Raw genomic sequence first — 17,090 nt, forward strand, 5'->3', positions numbered from 1 at the left:
AATATGGAAAAAATTATGTGCAAACAGTAAATTCATCTGGAATGGCAATATTTGCTTACTGTATGAGACTTTAGTCCAAATGTTCTGCAAGTTTTCTTATTAGCAAGAAAAATGATTGGCTGTAATTTAGCACTAATGCTAAATGATTGTTTGATTATTGATTATAAAAATAATGATTATTTTTAATGTATTCTGGTATGTAAAGTTTAAATGAAAATTGGCACTATTGGTTGGTTGTTATAATCTTGAAGGTATGTTTTAATAAACTGATTGAAATAGCGGTTGTAAGCTATTTATTTGAAAACCTATACATGATATACATATCAAGTTTCTTTAGAAAGACAACTTGAGAACAACTTATGGACTATTGCCATAGTTTGCTAATAAACAAGATCTTTTATCTTATTGTTCTGAAACTAAAAATAAGAACTTTTTTAGAGATACATTTTTTAAAAAATAAAATGATAATGCTACTAGCAATAAAATTATTATACTTTGTACTATAAATTAATGTCGGAATTTTTTTGTAGCAAAACCAAGATGGATGGATATAGATATAGATTAGATATAGATATAGATACAGATACAGATACAGATATAGATATAGATATAGATATAGATATAGATACACACAGTTAACTTAGTTAACTTTTGAAGAATTGTGTAAAATCATGTATAAAAATATATTTCAGTTGTAACTATTTTTTCTACTTTCACAATTTTTAACATCCATTAATAGGTAAGAAAATGTAGACAGCTGTATAGCAATATGATATTTTTCATTTGAAGTACAAGAAGATACCTTAAAATAATTTGATATCTAGGTTATATTTGCAGCTTCATTATAGGTGTTGATTTATTACTGTTTTTCTACTATTATTTACTTTATTTAATTGGAGGGTGCTTAATTATAGCATAAATTAAATAGGGTACTAGTCTAAATATGTTATCAAATGTCAATTTTTATCATAAAGATATCTTTAGTATTCCTGATTTGGGCTTTTTTCTTTGCTTGCTGTGTTTTCTCTCTCAATTTCAAAGCTTTGAAAGAGAATAGCTCTGAAGTGGTTCAACCTTTTCTAATGGGCTGTGGAACAAAAGAACCAAAGATCACTCAGCTGTGTCTAGCTGCTATCCAGAGGCTCATGTCTCATGAAGTTGTTTCAGAGGTAAGGTTAAGGTAACGAGACTGATTTTATACAGTGGGAATATTTCTTGGTATTATACATTTTTAAGGAATTAATTATGAAAATTTCAGATTTGTGTAATAGAAACTGAGGGATCTGTGTAATAATAACTGAGGGATATTAACTGAGGGACCACTGTAATACTAATACAGAATATTGGGAGTACCTTTTCGCTAGGCACTTGGGCTTTCAGTTTCAGAACTAAAGATAGTATTATGAGAATTAATGTATACTAATATAATTAGTATACTTTACTAATTTAAGTAGATAAGAGCTTACTTTAAGTAGATAAGATCTTCTAAAACACATGTATTATTTAGTTGTGAGCAGACAGATTTATTTTCTTATCAGATAGATGAGTTTGTTTTGAAATTAAAATTGGAGAGTACAATTGTATCTTCTGGTGGGAGCTGCAAGATAGGAAATATAAGAAATTGTCTAGGTTGCATGTTTTATCTATATCAGTGATGGTGAACCTTTTACTCACCAAATGCAGAACAGGTACGTGCTTCACGCACTTTGCCTGCGTGCATGATATCTGTGCTCACACGTGGCTTCCCTGTGCTCTATGCATGCAACCTCATCACCTGCGCATGCACACGGCTTGCGTGGGCGTCCCCTGTATGCTGCACATGCAATTGCACCATCTGCGCATGCACGTGGTTTTTACGTGTGCAATGCATGGATACGAGCACCATATATGCATGTGTGCACTGTGCACAAGTACTTTTGCATGCATGCGCAAATGCATACACATGCGCAACAGAGCTCTGAAGACCAGCTGGGTCCCCTGAATTGCATGCATGCGCACCCGAGACCCAAACACCAGTTGGGGCATGCACGTATGCGCAACTGCAGGTGAGTTGGGCAACAGCTCACATACCCGGAAAGATGGCTCTGCATGCCATCTTAGGCACATGTGCCATAGGTTTGCCATCACGGATCTATATACTGATTGAAGCTATTATTGATGCTAATATAACAGAAACCATAATTCTGAAACACTAAGAAGTAGGAAAAGATATGCAAGGCTGTTGGGAATTTTCTGTCAAGACCCAGCATTATCCTAAAGATTATGATTTTTAAAAATACTACTAAGGTTGATAGCTTTAAGATCATTTACTCAAACCCATTTATAAGATCTTTGAGAAGTATTAAAGTTAATAAATGATTTAAATTTAAGAAAATGTATGTCTTTAACGTATAAATATACATACTTTGGGGAACAAATCAATAACGCTTAGGCTTAGATACCACTTCACAGTGCTTTACAGCCCTTTCCAAGCAGTTTACAGAGTCAGCATATTGCCCCCAACAATCTGGGTCCTCATTTTACCAACTTCGGAAGGATGGAAGGCTGAGTCAACCTTAAGCCGGTGAGAATCAAACTGCCAAACTGCAGGCAACCGGCAGTCAACAGAAGTAGCCTGCAATACTGCCTTCTAACCACTGCACCACCACAGCTCATAATATTATAATATGTATTCAAGATTAAGCATACTGTTTTTTATTTCCTTAGCAATTAACTTAATGATCTAATCAGATCTGGAAACTCCATCATTAAGCCATGTACTCATAAGCAAAAAAAAAAAAAAAATGCATTGTTTAGCGATGGCAGTTCCAGCAGTCCCAGTTGCTGTCGTTGAGTAAGGGCTATGTGAATCATTAAGTAAGGACCTCATGTGACTATAATTTCATGCTGGCTTCTGCATTGAGTTTGCTTGTCAGAAGCTAGGAAGGAAGTTTGCAAATCAAAGTCACATGATCACAGGGATGTTGAGGTGGCTGTAAGTGTGAGGACCTGTCATAACTACTACTCATTCAGTGCCCTTCTAGGTTTGAATGGTAGCTAAACAAGTGGTCATTAATCAAGGACCACCTGTAGAAACCTCACCTAACATTATGCTTAAGTACACATGAAAATATCAAAAATAAAAATAGAAAACAAAATATTTTCAGTATCTATTGTTCTAGATCCGTGATGGCGAACCTATGACACATGTGCCACAGGTGGCATGCGTAAGCCTCTATGCTGGCAGGCAAGCCCTCACCCCAGCTGAGCTCTGTGCATGCACCTCCCGCCAGCCACCTGATTTTTGGGTCTCTGCAGCGCTGTTGTTTAATCAAAATGCAGTTAAAATACTATACAAGCCATCGAGAATATAACTATATACATCCAACAGGAACAGGAAGTGTTCCTAGAGAGGCAGGAAATGCATTTCTGAACAATGGAGATGAATGCTAGAGAGGAATAAAGCTGTGTACAAGGCAGACATAACATCTGTAACAGAGTAGACATGCACAGGGAGGTGGGGGGTGTCCGGGGGGGAGTGGCACACTTCCACAGCCTGTTTTTGATTCCAGGAAGCTTCAGGGAGGCCTGCTAGGCCCAAAATGGGCTTCAGGGGGTTCATGCGCGCATGCACGGGGGAGCGCACATGGGGGTGGCATGCGCATGCACCGGGGGGGTTGTGCATGCATTATATTATGGGTGTGGGTGCATGCGCATGCGTTGTCATGCGTGCGCCCTTTCGGTACGCAAGAACAAAAAGGTTAGCCATCACTGTTTTGGAGATTTAAAAACCAATACCAATTTAAAGAGTGAGCCCTCTGTGTCTAGGCATTTACGGTAATTGTATGTCTCAATTTCTTCCAAGGTTGCTGCTGGAAATGTTATTAATATGCTTTGGCAACTTATGGAAAATAGCCTTGAAGAACTTAAGCTGCTTCAAACTGTTCTTGTACTACTAACAACCAATACTGTGGTCCACGATGAAGTGCTTTCTAAGGTAATGACTTTGTGCTCTTCAGAATTAATTAATGACAAAATGTCATCAATTAATTTTATCTGTATCAAAATGACTCAGTCCCTGAATTTCTTTGGCCATGATTTTGTGTACAATCACAGCAAGGGAAATCAGCAGGAAAATTACATACCATTATAGATTTTTACACTACTACTGCAATCTTATTTAAAAGGTTTCACATCTTTCTTTTTCTGCTCTCAAACATCTTATATGAACCTATTATTAATCAATTGTATGAATATTTTTATTATGAGAAAAAAGCAATTCAATAACTCTGTAAATGTTTAGCATACTCTGCCTTAACTACTTTATTTCCTTAAATAAAAGATGTGGTTTCTGGGTTGTTGTTGTTATAACCATAGCAAAGTTTTTAAAAATCTGAAATTCCATTTCTATTAACCTGCCTAAATTCTGAGTCCCTCTCAGATGTAATTCAGAAAGTAACAGCTTTATAAGACTTTCCTAACTCAATGCCTTTGAGAGCTTTTGCACAGTAACTCCAGAACTGTATGCAGGGCCATCATATTTAATATCTAATATCTGAGCAATGTTTGCTAGGCATACTATCTGGGTTGCAACAATCCCAATGACCACTAACACACACACACACACACACACACACACACACACACTTTTAGTATTTCTGCCCTCTAATAGATGCCCATATTTTTGCAGCCCAAGTGTGATATACTCAGGTCTGCATAGGAAAGGGATAGGTAAGCCAGGCAGCAAATGATAATTATAGAGTGCATTTGGATTTTATTTTTGATATGCTTAAAGCCACATTCAGTTTTTTTCTGTTTTTCCTAGGATTAGACTCTATAGTAGAAAGCCTACTTATTGTCTCTTCGTAAGCTAATTTTTCCCCATAGGTCTAGCATCCAAATTTCCTTTTCTATTGTATATTTTCTAATAAAATAAATGCCAGTGTTTAGTACCAGCTTGTGTCTTTTTTTGTAAAAAGCATAACTGGATGTATGTATGTATGCCCACAATCTGCAAATAACTTGGCTATGCAGAAAGCACACAGAAGCTGCCCACATTTCCTCCTCACCTTTCCTATTGTCCTCTTTGTGTACCTCAACTTTCCCAATGCACATTGGGATTCCCTTTTTCTTTTTCTTTTGCTTTTTTTTTTTTAACCACAGAAATCACCAACTTCACATTCTGTGTAGCCTTACTCTTCCTTTGCTGCTGGGGCACTGGATGATATTGGCAATCTGGTTCAATTTGTGAAGTTTTATGGGGGCGAGGAGAGGGGAGTCTTTTGAAGTTTTTATTGAGGCGCTTTCTTCCACAGCGGGGTGAGTAGGGTTAGAAAGGAGGGAGAAGCAGGAAGCTTTCCTAAACTGAAGAAAATCTTTATACACATAATACCATGTTTCCTTAACAATAGTTTTTGGAATCATTTCTAGAAAAACATTTTATTTTATTTATTAAACATATTTGACACATCTTACAACGTTAAAATTATAAATTGCAAGAATTATGATGTTTCTCTTTTGTAATGAGAATGTTTTTCTGTTGAGTAATGAGAATGTTTTAATTTTTACTGTTTAGGCAATTGTTCTTTGTTTTCGATTACACTTTACAAAAGATAATATCACCAATAATACTGCAGCAGCCACAGTCCGGCAAGTAGTTACCGTTGTTTTTGAAAGAGTGGTTGCTGAGGATGAACGCTATAAAGGTGCGTATGGCTTGTAGTAGATATTCAGTTTTGTTTTAGGCATATGCTAAACTTTTATTTCTAGTAAAGGTAGCGATAGAGAAGACTAGTCTAGGACTATCAGTAATCTTTAGATCAGACAGAAGTGCATCCAGTCTGTTTTCTTGGTTTACAAAAAGATAGTTTAATTTTTGCATATCTGCATACTGCACATACACATGCATTTATATAGTTAATTCATTGCTTAGCAATTGTCATACATACACTTCATTTTGTGATTAGTTGGAGGATTCATTTCTTGATTACTGACTTTTTGCTAGATATGTATACTTTTTCCTACTTAGCAGGAGAACAAAGCAACTATAGACCACAAAGCTTCTTGCAAAACATTTAAGTTATAGAATCAATGTAGGGAGAAAGAATGCAGTATTGTTCAGTTTTGATAATCCAACTATTCACTTTATATTTTCTGAATTGGATCTAATTTAATATAGGTTTTATTGAAGAACCAGTAGGAAATCAAGGAAATAGTAACAGAAGATCAGTAAGCACTTTGAAACCATGTGCTAAAGATGCATATATGCTTTTTCAGGTATTGATGCTTCATTTTTTTTTAATTTATGTTTTTCCTTGACTGTTATCTGTTCATGTAAATTGGTCTCCACATAAATTATATAGCTAATTGAAGATGAATTGGTTGAGATGAAATATAACCAATAAATAAATAAATATAATAAATACAATAAATAAATCTAAAAGCAATATCATTTACCCAACACTAATTTATGTGAAAAAGTCTCTCAGCCCTAGGAATAAGGCAAACCACTTCTAAAAAATCTTACCAATAAACTTGTAAGGACTAGTCCAAGCAGTCATCAGGATTCAACACTGACTTGAAGCTCACATGCATACAAATTCCAGTACTTGGGTCTGGTAAAAGGTATTTTATAATTCCATGAAAATATTGATAGCTGTTATATTCCTTTATTTCCTTACTAATGAAAATAAATTCACTATGCTTATCAGTTTCTGGTACAAACTTTTCTTGGGTTAGCGGTTATGGAGTATTCAAGAACATACATTGTCAAATTCTCCTTTCCTCTGTCCAATATTCATATCCCAAGATAATAAAATGATAATATTTATGAAGTAACTGTAGAGAATGGAACTTTTTTTTCTCTCCTCTAGAAGAAAGATACAGGATGGGAAAATCAAATTAACCCTTTAGCCCTAAAACATCTTCCCTAGATTGTAGGATTGCAGCATTAATTAAGATAAGCAGACTTGCTATTTGTTTAAATTTGAGGACATATTCAGAACTCATTATGCTCAGAAAATGTGCCATATTTAAAGATTCTTGTCAAATTGAAAAGGTTTTATAAAAGCAATTTAACATGCTAAAAATTGGATATATAAACAAAAAGTCTTAATGAACAGACATAATGTTATTGTCTAAGTGCAAAAAACCCCAAATCAATAGTTTATATCATTAGAACAAAAAAATACAATTGAATAAAGGCAATTTTATTACATTTATAATGGGATAGTTTTCAGTCACTTTGGAACTATTGACATCTTTATATAAGTACTCTCTTTTATTTTACCTGATTTGAGGGAAACTAATTTTTGACATTTGAATTGGCAACCAATTATTAACCCATGACTTCCAGTTGTTATTTACATGGTGATTATAAAATATGAAAGGCAGATTATATGCTTTATAATCAGCATGAAATATTTTATAGAATTATCCAGGCTCAGAATTATTATTGCAGATGTCATAATAAGTTTATTAGCAAGTAAATTTGTTTAGTCTATCAGGTCCACCATCATGTCCTGCCATTCTGTTGGAAAGGGATGGCATGCTTTGGATGCTTTCACTTTTGCCTGGATGCTTGGGAATTAGGGAGGGGGATTGTCTTAGGAAACAGGGCAGTCTCCCTCCCAGCCAATTTCAACTGAGAGTGACCTGTTAATGTGCCTAGCACCTCAGCGTTCTCAAAACATCGTCTCGGCATCACATTGGGTTTTGGGAAACAAAAGAATTATGGTTTGTGTGGGATCTTCAGATTCCGCATGAGTTTACTGCAACCAATTTCTCTCAGTAAGAATTCTTTTGATTCAATTCAATAGATTCAAGAGTCTTGTCCTCTTGTCCTGAGGGACCAACTGGGGCAGGTCCTTACATCTTACACCAACTGGGGCAGGTTCTTTCCTCTTTAAAAGGAGTAGAACTTTATAGTTTTTCCAGACTGATTGCAATAACAAAGATACAGGATAATTGTTTGTTTGTTTGTTTGTTTGTTTGTTTTAGGATCTTTGTCAACTAGTTAATGCTGATGCCCCTTACTGGCTTGTAGGTATGACAGAAATGACTCGAACATTTGGTTTGGAGCTACTTGAATCAGTCCTCAATGATTTCCCACAAGTATTTTTACAGGTGACTTTTTTATTTATTAATTGTAGAAAGAAGCTGATAGAATTTCTGACATGTAAGTTTAACTATCTATATTTAGAATTAGAAATAGGAGTAGGCTGGAAAAGATATTAAGCTGTTAGAAAGTATCTGCTAACATTAAAATATTGGCAGTCTTAATCATGTTTAGATAACCTAGTAGGTTCAAACAAATTTAAACAGACATAATATCATTTGATTTCATTTTTCCCTATAATATTTTTATCAACTCAGAGTTAGTTGGTTGGTTAGATAAGATGATATGTGTTTTGATATACCTATCCTTCTGAAGGTTAAAAATATTGAAACATATGTATTTATGGCTGTTTTAGAATGTTAATATTAACATAGCATTCCTAAAGATTACTAGTGGGTTTTTTTCCTACTAAAATGTACCATGTTAACATTCTTTTTACTTTCAGCATCAAGAATTTAGTTTCCTTCTGAAAGAAAGAGTTTGTCCACTGGTGATTAAGCTCTTCTCACCAAATATCAAATTCAGACAAGGCTCTGGTACTTCATCTTCACCTGCACCAGTGGAAAAGCCTTATTTTCCTATTTGTATGCGCCTTTTGAGAGTTGTTTCTGTATTAATCAAACAGTTCTATACTTTGTTGGTAAGAATGCACTTTTAATATTATTGTTCAAATGATGTATCTTAAATATCTTGTGCACCAAAATGTGATACATGCTATTTCTGTTCTATATACTTAAGTCACTCTGGGTCATTTTCAATACAGCTCTGTGCAAATCTATTCAGAAGTATACTTCAGAGGGTTTTGTTGTAGACCGTTGTATGTACAAATTAGAATAATTTGTACCTTGAAAAATTATTTTCTAATTGTTTAGAAGTGAGATTTCTTAATTCTGCTTCCCATTAAAATTGAGGTTGTAACTAAATGTAACATGTACAGTTGCAAGAAAAGGTATGTGAACCCCTTGGGATTACGTGGAGTTTTGCATGAATTGGTCATAAAATGTGCTCTGAACTTCATCTAAGTCACAACAATAGAAAAAAACATTCTGCTTAAAATAATACTACACAAACATTAGATGTTGCCATGGTTTAATTGAACATAACATATAAACATTCACAGTGCAGGGAGGAAAAAGTATGTGAACCTTTGGACTTAATAACTGGTTGACCCTCCTTTGGCAGCAATAATCTCAACCAAACGTTTCCTGTAGTTGCAGATCAGACCTGCACAACGATCTGGAGTAATTTTGGACCACTCCTCTTCACAAAACTGTTTCAGTGTCGCAATATTCTTGGGATGTCTGGTGTGAATCGCTCTCTTAAGGTCATGCCACAGCATTTCAATCGGGTTGAGGTCAGGACTCTGACTGCGCCACTTCAGAAAGCGTATTCTGTGCTGTTGAAGCCATTTTTTTGTTGAATTACTTGTATGCTTTGGGTCATTGTCCTGTTGCATCACCCATCCTCTGCGGAGCTTCAGTTGGCGGACAGATGGTCATATGTTTTCCTGCAAAATGTCTTGATAAACTCTGGAATTCATTTGTGCCGTCAGCCAAACAATGCCGACTGGCGGCCCCCAGGGGGAGAGCCTTCTCTGTGGGGGCACCTACTATCTGGAACGAGCTCCCCCCAGAGATACGGAGGATCCCGGATCTGCGCACCTTCCGCCGCGCCTTAAAGACCTTACTATTTCACCAGGCCGGCCTGGCCTAATTTTCCCCCTCTTTTATAAAAGATTTTTAAAATTTTAAATATCTTTTAGTATTTATATATTCAATTTTAAATTGGTTTTAAAAGTTTGGGGTTTTAAATTTGTTGGGGCCAAAATTATTTAATTTGATTTTATTCTATTTTTTAAATTTTGTATTGTATGTGTTTTTATTGTTTGGCTGTGCACCGCCCTGAGTCCTTCGGGAGTAGGGCGGTATAGAAATCTAATAAATAATAATAATAAATAATAATTTTCCCATCAATGACAACAATCTGTCCAAGCCTTGAGGCAGCAAAGCAGCCCCAAACCATGATGCTCCCTCCGCCTTGTTTTACAGTGGGGATGAGGTTTTGATGTTGGTGTGCTGTGCTTTTTTTTCTCCACACATAGTGTTGTGTGTTCTTCCCAAACAACTCAATTTTGGTTTCATCTGTCCACAGTATATTTTGCCAGTAGTACTGTGGAACATCCAGGTGCTCTTTTGCAAACTTCAAACGTGCTGCAATATTTTTTTTGGACTGCAATGGCTTCCTCCATGGTGTCCTCCCATGTACTCCATTCTTGTTTAATGTTTTCCTTATTGTAGATGTGTCAACAAAAATGTTAGCATGTGCCAGAGATTTCTGTAGGTCTTTAGCTGACACTCTAGGATTCTTCTTTACCTCATGAAGCATTCTGCGCTGTGCTCTTGCAGTCATTTTTACAGGACGACCACGCCTAGGGAGAGTAGCAACAGTGCTAAACTTTCTCCATTTGTAGACAGTCTGTCTCACCGTGGACACATGAACATCAAGGCTTTTGGAGATACTTTTGTAACCCTTTCCAGCTTCATGCAAGTCAACAATTCTTGATCGTAGGTCTTCTGAGAGCTCTTTTCTGCGAGGCATGGTTCACATCAGACAGTGCTTCTTGAAACCAGTAAACCCAAAACAGGTGTGTGTTTTTAAAGGGCAGGACAGCTGTCAGCAACATATCCAATATCATCACACTGATTGGAGTCAAGGTTGGCTCACTCCTGGCTCCAATTAGCTCTTGGATAAGTCATTAGGCTAGGGGCTCACATACTTTTTCCTCCCTGCACTGTGAATGTTTACATGTTATGTTCAATTAAACCATGGCAACATCTAATGTTTGTGTAGTTTTATTTTAAGCAGACTGTGTTTTTCTATTGTTGTGACTTAGATGAAGTTCAGAGCACATTTTATGACCAATTCATGCAAAACTCCACATAATCCCAAGGGGTTCACATACTTTTTCTTGCAACTGTAAGTAACAGTAACCTATTGCACACATTAATCTAAATTAGAATTATTTGTCTCTTAACACAGTGTTGTTGTTGTTTTTAGGTAACCGAATGTGAAATCTTTCTGTCACTACTAGTAAAGTTTCTGGATTCAGATAAACCTCAGTGGTTAAGAGCTGTTGCAGCAGAATCCATACACAGACTTTGTGTGCAACCACAACTGCTAAGGTAGAGGCTTTTCCTGAACTGATGTACCAAATTAAGTGATTTTTTAAAATAAAATATTTACAGTATATATTTGGAGGTATTCTAGAATTCTTGCTGGGTGTGCCAGAAAGTATTACAATGCCCTGATATTAAAATCTATTTTGAATTATTGAATCTTTTCCTAATTTTAATAAACATAAGGACAACTATTTTAAAATATAGGGTCACAAATTGTTTATTCAGTAGATGTTTGAAAATAAAGGTAACAATGATTTTACTCATATTTTTACCAGGTCATTTTGTCAATCTTATGATATGAAGCAGCATTCTACCAAAGTATTCCGTGACATTGTGAATGCTTTGGGATCATTTATTCAATCACTGTTTCTTGTACCAAACACAGGAAGTGCCTCAGCTACAATAAACCAAACTGGTAAATGGAATTTATTGTTTTAAATTGTTTATTCAAGGACCAATACTATTTCAGTATATATTTATTTTTATTATTATTTTATAATTCTTCTATAACTTTTTTTTTACATTTTTGCACAAAGAAATTCATATTTGATAAGAGGGCAGTCTATGATCTTTAGAATATGCTTTACATTTTTAGAACTCTGAAAGAACTCAGTTTATATCAGCAGTGTCAAACTCAATTTCATTGAGGGCTGTATCAGGGTTGTGGTTGACCTCGGGAGGGCTGTGGGGCATGGCCAGGGGCATGGCCAGCTCGACATTGCTCATGTTGAGGGCTTATGGTGGCCCAGGTGGGGCTGGGGGAATCCATTGTCTTCAGTAGAGGAAGGCAAGAGCAGGGTGAGCACCAAACCCTTGTCCACCAGAGGAGCCTCATCATCCCTCTCAGGCCAGGTGGAGGATCCCCGGACGGCAGCGCAGGGTGCCCAGAGCCCTGGGCAGTGGAGGGCAAGTTCCCAGCCCTCGAGCCCCCAGGACACTAGGACCCCACAGCCCAGCCTAGCCTCGCTTCTCCAAGGGGGTGCCTAGCTGCGCCTACCTCCTCCTCAAGGCTGTTGCTGCTATCCTCACTCTCCTTGGCCAGGTTGCTCATGGTGTGTGCGGGAGGGCAAAGTGTGTGGGTCAGAGGAAGGCCCACTCTCTCTCCTTGCGAGGAGATCCAGCTTTATTATCAAAGCATCCTCAGCTGTAGGATGGGAGACCACCAGGAAAGGAGAGGACAAGGGGATGGCGAAAGGGCAACAGGGTTGCTGGTGGCCAAGTGCTAAGGTAGGACTTCCCTCAGACCTTCCTCCCTCTCATAATCTTCCTTCCTTCCCTCCTTCCTTCCTTATTCTTCCCCCTTTCCCTCTTTCCCCTCCTCCTCCTTCCTTCTCCTCCCCCCTTCCTCCTATCCCTACCCTTTTCCTTCCTCCCTTCCTCCCTCCCTCCCTTGCTTGTCACTCCCATCTCCTTCCTTTCTCCGCACTCAGGAAGGATGAGGGGAGGGGGAGATATTGGCAGCTCTGCCGGTGGCCGTGCTGCTGGCAGCTGTGGCTTTCCCATGTGGGGGCCAGAACGTGGTCACTTAGATCTGACCTATGCAGCCACCCAGGAGCCAGCAAGCCCCCCCCCCCCAGCTACCTCAGCAAAAGGGATGTCTCGTGGGCTGCGAGGCCAGGCTGGTGAGTGGAGCATGGAAGCAGGTGGTGGCCAACAGGGCCAGGACACGGGCCTTGTGTTTGACATGTCTGGCTTATATCAATAAATTAAACTTTTCACTGTTTAAGCTATTATCTAATTCAATTCTGGATCATGTAAGTATTCTCTACATATTGCAGGACTACAAAAAGTGAAGATTGAATCATTAGTATTTAACGTTTCTCAGTCTTTTGTTTTACGGCATAATGCAGTATATCATATTATTTTTCTTTTTTGTTTGTATAGGAGGCAATGTTCCTGGTGGTACAGCCTCAGCACAATCCAATCCTGGAATGTTAGGTATTGGTGGAGGTGTGACTGTATTACCTGCTTTTGAATATAGAGGTACTTGGATACCTATCCTCAATATATCTACACAGGGTAGTGCTAAAGCTACTTAGTAAGTGAAATAATTTATTTCTCTGTTTTTATAAACTTGTTTAATTTATCTTCTCAAAACTTCAGAATAAATTATCCTCCATTCCCTCAGCACATACATATGTTATTTAGAGTAATCAAAAATTGGTAACAATGATGTCATAATCCCATTTATTTTTTAAAGAAGTCTTAATAAAAAAAATAATTCATTAAGTATGTATAAGGAGACACCAGTTAGAATTATTTGGAAATGTTATAAAAGAATGGAAAATGTTGTAATCTCCTCATCCCCCAAACATCACTCTCCCTGAGCTGAGATTAGCTCCATCTCTGTTAGTCTTCCGGAAAGCCTTAAAAATGTTGTTCTTCATGAATCCTGGGGATCCTACGGCAAGTTTTCAGAATGGTTGAATAAGGTTAAATGATAGTTGTCTTCCTATTGTCTTTTATGGTACTTTTATGTTTTATTACTTTATGTTTTTATTTTCTATTTTTGTTTTTGTTTGTGTCCAAGTTTTTATATTAGGTATATAAAAGTTAATTGTTTTCATTGTTTTTAATCGTTATTTTGCTTGTAAATCACACAGCGTCATTTGTGAGATGGATAGCTATGTAAATTTGCTAAATAAGCAAATAAATTGAAGTAATTATTGTAGTGGACAATATGACTGACTACTTGATAAAAATCACTTGTTGCTGAGAGTAACTTGTGGGCCAAAGTAAGCCAGCTGGCTTCTATCCCTAAAAGAACTGGAACATGGGCCTCCCTGGTCCTAGTCCATCACCTTAAACTACTAGATACAACTAGTTCTCTTTGTAATTTAAAATGTACTTTTTAATTATGGCAATTTATAATACAGGGTAGTCCTCAACTTATTCATTTAGTGACCGTTCAAAGTTAAAACAGCACTGAAAAAGGACTTATGACCTTTCTTCACACTTATGACTTTTGTAGCATTGCCATGATCACATGATCAGAATTCAGACACTTAGCACTTAACAATTTATAACAGTTGCACTGTCCCAGAGTCATATAATCACCATTTCTAACCTTCCCAGCTGACTTACGACAAGCAAAGTCAATGATTCACTTAAGAACTATAGTGATTTGGTTATCTGTGGCAAGAATCGTAAAATGAAGCAAAACTCACTTAACTGCTTTACATGGCAGTGGAAATTTTGACCTCAATTTTGGTCATAAGTCAAAGTTTATCTGTAAAAACAAACTGTTTGGGTATATTTCAGCCTCCTATTAACTCAAGAAACTTGACTTTTGATGCAAATGAATGTTGCGGTGCTAAACATACTGTATTTTTAGAATAGAAGATCAAATGTTTGAACTAATAAATGGATATTCTTATTTGATTTGGTTCAAATAATTAAAACGCAATTGAATGAAATAAAGTTAACTTTTAAATAAACACATATAAAGTTTAGGTTGATTGAAATGCTATCAATAGTTAGAATAGAAAAAAATTCTGTTTGTTTAATATTGAGCACCTTCTTCAACTTTTGGGAAAACTAACAAGCTCCCTGGTTTGGGGTGGACTTTGGGTTGATAAACATACAGGTAGTCCTTTCTTAATGACTGGCAACCATTTAAAGTTATGAAGGACCTCCATAAAGGTACTTATGATTGAGATTTGAAGTTCTAACATTCGCAGCCTACCCCAAACTCCCCACAGTTACATGATCACATTTTGGGTGCTCAACAACTACCCTGCATTTAAAGCCGTTTGCAGTATCCCATGGTCACAGGAGTGCAGTTTACATTTTTTGCTAAAAGCTGGCATTTATTTCTGGTTTCCAACAAAAAATACCATTGTAAACAATGGGTTCACCTAATGACTTTCCCATTTGCTTAACTTAACAATTGCCACAAAAAATGTAACATTGTCATCTGAAGACACACTTAACAATTCCAGGCTCAATTATGGTTCTAAATCAAGGACAACTTATAAGAAATAGAACTGAAGGGGAATGTAGAACTGTAACTGATTTTGATGTAGAGCAGGGATGTCAAACACAATTTCATTGAGGGCTGCATCAGGGTTGTGTTTGACCTCGGGGAGCCGGGGTGGGCATGGCCAGCTCGACATCACTCGTGTCAGAGGCACCTGTGGTGGCCTGAGCACTCTGCCAGTGAAAACAGGTTCCTGAGCTCCGTTTTTGGCTGCAATGGCCTCCTGCAACCCTCTGCCAGTGAAAACAGAGGTCGGGAGAGCTGCACGTGGCCCTCCTGAGCTCCATTTTTACTGGCAGAGGCAATATGGGCAATCCTTTGCTGTTTCCAGGACAGCCCCATGGGCCAGATCTAAGCACCCCATGGGCCGGATCCAGCCCACAGGCCTTGAGCTTGACACCCTGATCTAGAGAATATTTTGGGATCTGTTGCATCACAGTGATGGCAGCAGATAAATATTTCCTATCACTGTTCTGTCTTCATAAAATCACACAGATGGGTTGTTTTCAGGTGGTTAGCATCATATTACATGTTGTTACTTAGTATTTTAATTAATTATATTTTTGTTATCCATGTGTTTTTATTCGTCCTTTATTTTTAGATTATTTCATTTTGTTATGTTTGAAATTATTCCGGATTTTATTCTGTGAGCCCTACAAACTTACCTAATGAAAGACCGGAACAAAAATGCAATAAATAACACAAGCTATTCTTATGGCATCAGAATAGCATTTGAAAGCTTCAGAGGCTAATTCTTTTGACATACATATGTTCAAAGCATTAAATATTGATCTTTTCTTATTTGGTTTAATCAGTCTAGAGGACCCAGATTGTGGGGGCAATAAGCTGACTTTGTATAAATATACAAAAGTATGAAGGCTATTGCTTAACGCATTGTAAGCTGCCCTGAGTCTCCAGAGAAGGGCGGCATATAAATTTAAAAAAGAAAAAAAGAAAAAAGCAAAAGCAAGCAGGGATTCCCAACTCCTGGTCCACAACCTGGTGCCAGGCCGCAGCCTGTTGGAAACCAGCACACTCAAGCAACAGGCAAGTGCGCAAAGCTGCATTTGCGCAAGCAGTACACAACGCTTGAAACCATCGTCTCCCCTTCCCCCCCCCCCCCCCAGCCACCACCTGTCCGCAGAGCTGGAAGGTTGACGACTGCTGGTCTAGAGAATTTCCATTTCCCTAAATCATCCAGCTTGAAAAGTAACAATTTAACCAGTTTTATTTTCAGCTGTCTTATTGACTCAGGTTAATATGTTTTAGTTCTCTTTTGAGTATGGACTTGCATGCTGGTCTTTTGCAGTAATGCAAATCTATTCGTAAATCAGCAGTTCCATATGATTGATTTTGGATGGGTTTTTCTTCATATTTTAGTCTAGAAATGTTGGATAAAGTTGAGCCACCAACAATTCCCGAAGGCTATGCTATGTCAGTAGCATTTCATTGTTTGCTGGATCTTGTCCGTGGCATAACTAACATGATTGAAGAAGAATTGGGACATATTGAAATAGACAGTGAAGTATCAACAGTCGATGCACAGTCCTCACCAACAGCATCTTCGTACCGCCAGGATTTTCATTCAACATCTGGTCAAACTAACAAAGATACAGGTATATGATGATATCCAAAACTGGGTTGATAACAGGAAGAAGGCATTAAGGAGCTGATAGAATGTGTTTCTGAATGAGCTGCGCTTTCTATTCAGACCAAACTTTGTTGATTTAAAATATATTTATTTATTTGATAGTTTTTAAATATACAAAACTAGTTCTTTAGATTTTGTAAGAGTGTTGTTGAAATATTCCATTAGTTTTACACTGTAATTGGCATG

General features: G+C 37.2%; 1 protein-coding gene across 2 annotated transcripts in view; it reads left to right on the forward strand.

Moving 5' to 3' along the window:
- The window catches only part of MON2 (MON2 homolog, regulator of endosome-to-Golgi trafficking), an 86,253-nt gene that overhangs the window by 15,508 nt on the left and 53,655 nt on the right, over nt 1–17,090 (forward strand). For both annotated transcript variants that reach the window (XM_070948095.1, XM_070948096.1), the window contains exons 3-12: nt 1,042–1,169; nt 3,845–3,976; nt 5,555–5,684; nt 6,158–6,255; nt 7,978–8,103; nt 8,541–8,735; nt 11,153–11,277; nt 11,550–11,689; nt 13,159–13,312; nt 16,634–16,869. In XM_070948095.1, coding sequence (XP_070804196.1) covers nt 1,042–1,169; nt 3,845–3,976; nt 5,555–5,684; nt 6,158–6,255; nt 7,978–8,103; nt 8,541–8,735; nt 11,153–11,277; nt 11,550–11,689; nt 13,159–13,312; nt 16,634–16,869 — 1,464 coding nt within the window. The remainder of the gene's footprint in view (nt 1–1,041; nt 1,170–3,844; nt 3,977–5,554; nt 5,685–6,157; nt 6,256–7,977; nt 8,104–8,540; nt 8,736–11,152; nt 11,278–11,549; nt 11,690–13,158; nt 13,313–16,633; nt 16,870–17,090) is intronic.

The sequence above is a fragment of the Pituophis catenifer genome, unplaced genomic scaffold, assembly GCF_029215685.1.
Source record: "Pituophis catenifer annectens isolate HBS135680 unplaced genomic scaffold, rPitCat1.0.hap2 SCAF_7, whole genome shotgun sequence".
Lineage (NCBI taxonomy): Eukaryota > Metazoa > Chordata > Lepidosauria > Squamata > Colubridae > Pituophis > Pituophis catenifer.